This window comes from Choloepus didactylus, chromosome 8 (genome assembly GCF_015220235.1).
Source record: "Choloepus didactylus isolate mChoDid1 chromosome 8, mChoDid1.pri, whole genome shotgun sequence".
In the NCBI taxonomy this organism is placed as follows: domain Eukaryota; kingdom Metazoa; phylum Chordata; class Mammalia; order Pilosa; family Megalonychidae; genus Choloepus; species Choloepus didactylus.
The window spans coordinates 88,205,821-88,212,235 of NC_051314.1; the positions used below are offsets into that span (position 1 = coordinate 88,205,821).

The window sequence follows — 6,415 nt, forward strand, 5'->3', positions numbered from 1 at the left end:
GGTGAGTCATATTACCCCTCTGTCCCTGCTCCCCCTCATCTGAAAATACAGAGGTCAGATACCATGACTGTCCCTCTCAGATGAAATATGCTAGGAATTTAAGCTCTACCTTTCTGAAGAGCAGCCTCCCATAAACGGGTCTCTCTTGACTTGCTTCTGATGGCTTTCTACTTGATTCATCTCTAGGGTTCACCTGATCTTGGTTGCTGTCAGGAGCTTAGGAAAGGCTGGGGGAGAGCATGAGAAGATAGAGACCATGAGGGCTCTGTCATCTAAAGTGTCAGAGAGGTGGTAGCAATGAGGGTTAAGGGAGGAGACTGTAGCTGAAGAGGCAGTCATTATTTCATTTGACAAATATTTATTAAAACAGCCCTTCTAGGACATGTGCTGCTTCCCCAATCCTCTTCTCTCATTGAAAAATCATTGGACATTGACAGTTATAGGCACTTGGGAGTGCATCAGTTTAAACAACAAAAACAAAAACAAACAAAGCAACAGAAAACAGGCAAAGTTCCTTGTGTAGGTATAATACAAATTCTAGCTAGTAGAGGGAATTTTTTAATGTACTAATATGTCAATTATCCAATATTTAAGAAAGTGGTAAATGTTGTAGGGGAATAAAGAAGTTGGGCTGGCTAAGGGAATTTGGAAAGTTTGGGCAGGAAGGAGAAGGAAAGTTACAGTATATAATTGGATGATCAGATAGTTCTCTATCCTTGGACTCAATTTCTGACTTGAGAAAAGTTAAATTATTTATAGGTTTTGAAAAAAAATCTGTTCACTGAGAACTGCTCAGATTATTGTTGCACCATATGAAAAAGTATTTGTTTCTTTCTAGGAACAGTATTGCTAAGAAACCATGAACAATCTTAGCATTACAGATGAGTTTGTCCTCCTGGGATTGTCCAGTGACCCCCACATCGAGGCCCTGCTCTTCATGCTCCTCCTGGTGATTTACCTCCTGACCCTGATGGGGAACCTGATGCTGCTGCTGGTGATCGGGGCTGATTCCCACCTCCACACGTCCATGTACTTCTTCCTAGGACATTTGTCTTTCCTAGACATTTGGCACTCCTCAGTCACTGTGCCCAAGATGCTACAGAACTTCCTGTCTCAGAAGAAAACCATCTCAGTGTGGGGCTGCGTCACCCAGAGTTTCTTTTTCATTCTTTCTGGGGGCACTGAGAGCTGCTTGCTCTCTGCCATGGCCTATGACCGCTATGCTGCCATCTGCCAGCCTCTGCTCTACACCGTGGTCATGAGCAGGCCCCTCTGTACTGCATTGGTCAGTGCAGCCTGGGTGATGGGGTTTCTAAACGCACTTGTGAATAATCTTTGTATCCATAACTTAGAGTTCTGTGGGCCCAATGTCATCCCCCACTTCAGCTGTGAGCTGCCTTCACTCTTCCCTCTGTCCTGCACTGATCCCACTGCCAAAATCATCCTGCTAGACGCGTCTACTGCATTTCTAGGACTTGTGACACTTGCTCTGATCCTCTTCTCTTACTCCAAAATCATCTCTGCCATACTGAGCATGCATTCCTCTGGGGGCCAAGGCAAAGCCTTCTCCACCTGCTCCTCCCACCTCACTGTGGTCCTCTTGTTCTATGGGACGGCTCTTTTCAGGTACATGAAGCCCCCCTCAGGATCAGTCCTGGAGCAAGTGGTGTCCATGCAGTATAGTGTGATCACATCCTTGCTGAACCCCCTCATCTACAGCCTCAAGAACCAGGAGGTAAAGGCAGCTCTGCAGAGGATGCTGAGGCAGCAAATATGTGTCTCTGGGTAAAAAGTTGGCAACAGGGGTGTCTGCTCCTTGAGAAAATCAATTTATAAGGGAATTTCCAAGCTCCTGTGGAACTTGCCTTTTAATTAAATTTCTCTCTGCATGTTTCTTATTCAAAGTGAAGAGACCTCAAAGAGCTGAGAAATTGGACAGGATGTAATTATTTGACCCATCCTGGGTCTGTGGAAAAAGAGTTCAGAGTTTGTGAGCTCCTACCACAGATTTTATGAGTTAATCCAGAATCCTAGAAGCAGCTGAGGAGGCTGGACAAGAACAAGGACCCTGAGCCCATGGCCTGTATCTCTGCCGTAGCGTTACATAAAGGACTCCATTAATAGAAAGGCCTATCACAAGAAGTAGACAAGACACAGACATGTCCCAGAATGTGACAGTTCAGAGTCCTCCATGCACCTGACCTGAAGGTTCCTGTGCCAGTTTGAATGTATTGTGTCCCCAAAAATACCATTATCTTTGATGCAATTTCGGGTGGGCAGACATATTAGTGTTGATTGGATTGTAATTCTTTGAGTGTTTCCATGGAGATGCAACCCACCAACTGTAGGTAATAACTCTGACTGGATAATTTCCATGGAGGTGTGGCCCTGCCCATTCAGCATGGGCCTTGATTAGTTCACTAGACCACTATATAAGCTCAGACAGAAGGAGCAAGCTTGCCACAGCCAAGAGGGACACTTTGAAGAATGAACAGAAGCTGAGAGAGTAACTGCAGATGAGAGACACTTTGAAGATGGCCATTGAAAGCAGACTCTTGCTCTGGAGAAGCTAAGAGAGGGCAAACACCCCAAGAGCAACTAAGAGTGACATTTTTGAGGAACTGCAGCCTAGAGAGGAATGTCCTGGGAGAAAGCCATTTTGAAACCAGAACTTTGGAGCAGATGCCAACCACTTGGCTTCCCAGCTAACAGGGGTTTTCTGGACACCATTGACCATCCTCCTGTGAAGGTACCAGATTGTTGATGACTTACCTTGAACACTTTATGGCCTTAAGACTGTAACTTTGTAACCAAATACACCCTTTTAAAAGCCGATCCATTTCTGGTTTTGCATCCCGGCAGCATTAGCAAATTAGAACAGTCCCACAGGCATCAAACAGTTATGTGTATGGCAAATAGTCAAGGAATAGCAGAAAAGTAAATAAACATACGATCACACTGAAAACTGGTGTCTCCTGCCCATAGTATTGTATGGCTACAATCTCTTCCTGAGGACATACATCATAAAACGTAACATTTGTATTTGATGTATACACATATTGTAAGCCATAAGAAAATCAGCAGCAGTTACATAATGTAAATTAAAACATCAAGAGAGAATTATTTTTATCTATTACATTGAGAAACATAAAGAAACATCATGAAACTTAATGATAAAATGGGTAAACAGATACATACATGCATTATTGATCATGATTTATATTGGTTAAATACTTTAAGAAATTAATCTAAGTATATGTAATAAGAGCCATAACATGGTCATGCATGTTTTAAAACACTATCCTTACAAGTGAAGTTTTTAACCTTCTTCCAAAATGAGGAGACACAAAGTACCAATAGCCATTTATCTACTGCTAACTATATTAATTACTCCTTAAATTCCATCACAGTTCTACTCAGTAATGTGTTCCTTAAGGATTAAACTGTAAAGTTAAACTCCAACAACTTAAATACAAAATAAAAATGAAAGGAGAGACCAGAGCTCAGTACATAGTTGTAAAATAAATGAATGAAATAAAACTAGCTTAGAAATATTTAAATAAAATACTTATCTAGCCTGTAATAATTCATTATTAACATTGAAAATATATGTCTAACCATACTGATCAGAATTTAAGCTTAACTTCAACATGATGATGCTAACTTTATTGCATTCAAAGCTCTGGAAAAAATCTCAATAATTCTGTGTTGATTCTAAACATGATGATGCTAACTTTATTGCATTCAAAGCTCTGGAAAAAATCTCAATAATTCTGTGTTGATTCTAGCAAAACTTTACCTAAATGATAATATATAGTGCTTGAGTTAAAAAACAAAAACAAACAATAAAGGGTAGCATGAAGTCACTAGATAATTCCTAAACTGAAAAATCAAGAAATAGTAATATAAGCATGTTATTTGTAAGTAAAGAAATAACAAACATAAGAACTTTAAAAAAGTTGTTAAACTAGGTTGCCTTATAGAACTTATAGAATTTGATGTGAGATTTGGACTATTGCTCCACATGACTAGCCCTTCTGTAATATTTTATTTTTTTATCCATGTGCATATGTAAATTTGATTGAAATTTTCAAAGTTTTTAAATTTAAAAATATTTGTAACCATGAATGGTAAGGACATAGACACACACATACTTAATAAACAAATCTTGAAACAGTAGAACTATAGGATGTCATTTAAGCTTAAAAGAGGGCATTTTAGGCTAAGTTCCTACTGTTTTACAAACTGAATAGATAATACTAGTGTTATTCATTACCTCATATGAATAGCATATGTTTACCTTATGGAGAAAACATAACACTCAAATAAAATCATATATGATGAAAGATTCATTATGTACTGAACAGGAATTTAGGTTGTCTTGGGTTATAGATCTAATTTTTTGAGGCTGAGGCCGCGGAGATCAAAGTCTTTCTATAATATGTGTTTTTGTGTCATTACTCAGGAAGAATAGAGAATGTGATAATTATATTGTTAAATTTATTTAATATATGAATATCTGTAGCAGACACTGCTTGTTGCCTATGCCAATATCCATTCTCCCCTTCTTCCTTTCCAACAGAACTCTGGTTTTACTTGGGACAGTAATATCCTCTTCTATATTTCCTAGTCTTCCTTACTATAGGAGTAGCCAACAAGATGTAAGTGAAGTCATTGGTTGAGGCTTCCAGGAAAGCTTTGACAGGGGCTAATTCAGCAGGGTTCCTCTTCCTGATTATAAATACAACAACCAGAGCGACAGCAGTCATCTTGAAACCATGAAGGAAAGAACAGGAAATCACAGAGGCCTTGACCCTGACTTCCTTGAGGTGCTTTAATAAATAGCAGCAATAGCTTATCACCAAAATTCTTATTATGTAAGAAAAAAATTAACAATTTTGTGCTGGTAAATACAATGCCTAACTAAGACAGAATCATATGCTACCTTAAGTCCCTTATGGAGAAAGCTGAAACACAAATAAATATTTAAATCACATTTCTTCTTTCACTTAAATATTCAAATTGCATTTGTTGTTACATAAGAACTTAGCTTTTAACATCCCATTTATCAAACAAGAATCTTAATGTTTAGGGATGAGAACCCATGCTCTAGACTTTGGGCTTTTCCCCCAGTCCAGAGCACATTTCTGGATTAGTCTTCTTATCAAGGGAGAGAAGTCTGTTGTTAAGAAGAATTACCATATCTCTATCAAATCTAGTTTAGAGAACAATTAAATGCATAACTAAGATCAATAACAATGACCAGAATTGTGAATTCTCACTGTATATTTAGTGGCTTTATATTTTTTGTCAAAAGGAAGCCAACAAAAAGATGAAACAACTCAAATGTCTATCAACTGATGAATGGATAAACAAAATGAGATACGTCCATTCAATGGAATATTATTCAGCCATAAATCGGAATGATGTACTGACACATGTTGCAGCATTGTTGAACCTTCAAAACAGTATGTGACCTGAAAAAAAAGACAGATGCAGAAGGCTACATATTGTATAATTCCATTTATATGAAATGTCTGTAACAGACAAATCCATAGAGACAAAAAGACTAGTAGTTTCCAGAGAAGAGGGGAACAGAGTTATGGAAAGTGACTGCTATTGGGAACAGGACTTCTTTTTAGGGTGACAGAAATGTTATGGAATTAAATGGTGACAGTTGCAAACCTTTCTGAAAATTCTAAAAACCACTGTATGTTTAGTATGCTTTGTACACTGTAGAAGGGTGGAATTTATGCTATTTGAAATATATCTCAATTTTTTAATTGCAAGAAAAATGAAGCAGAGAAAAATTAAAGAAGAGAGAAAATGACCATTGTTAGCATATATGCTTAAATATATTCATCTAACAAGAAAGAAAATATGCAAACCTATTACATATTTCATTTTTCTAATTGTTCATGAGGCCATAATTACTATCTATGGCCTTCTTCTTCACTATTTCATATTTCCCTTGTCCTCAGCCAAAACCTGTCAGAGTTCTTGATCCAGTGGTTACCCAAATGTTCACTCCTGAAAGATCTGAGCCCTCAGTTGTCCTGCCTTTGGAAAGGAAGGGGCATTGCTGTAGCTTTCTATAAACCTTTACTACTAGACATGGAAGGACTAAGAGGAAATACAGAGAATTCCCTGAGATCTAGAAATAGTCATCTCTCCATTATGTAGCAGCCACTCAATAATCAGGTAATCCTGATTAATCAGGAGCAATCATTTCAGTGAGTTGAGTAACCTCTTTTTCATCTTGTTGGTATTAGAGACATAAGGAGCCAAACTGGTGAGGGGGCTATCTCATCTCATTCAGTTGACACATTGTTTTTGTCCCTGGTTGTAGCGTTTCTCCTTGGAGACTAATACCTACAAACCAGAAGAGATAAAGGTTGGGATGAGTTATTGGATG

General features: G+C 38.2%; 1 protein-coding gene across 1 annotated transcript; it reads left to right on the forward strand.

Annotated features, from left to right (window-relative positions):
• Positions 1 to 859: 859 nt before the first annotated feature.
• Positions 860 to 1,789, forward strand: LOC119542824 (olfactory receptor 8S1-like). The gene has a single exon (XM_037847465.1). The coding sequence runs from the start codon at positions 860 to 862 to the stop codon at positions 1,787 to 1,789; it is 930 nt and encodes a 309-aa protein (XP_037703393.1).
• Positions 1,790 to 6,415: the final 4,626 nt, after the last annotated feature.

Coding starts and splice junctions, on each gene's coding strand:
- LOC119542824 (XM_037847465.1), top strand. CDS start 860: ATGAACAATCTTAGCATTACAGATGAGTTTGTCCTCCTGGGATTGTCC.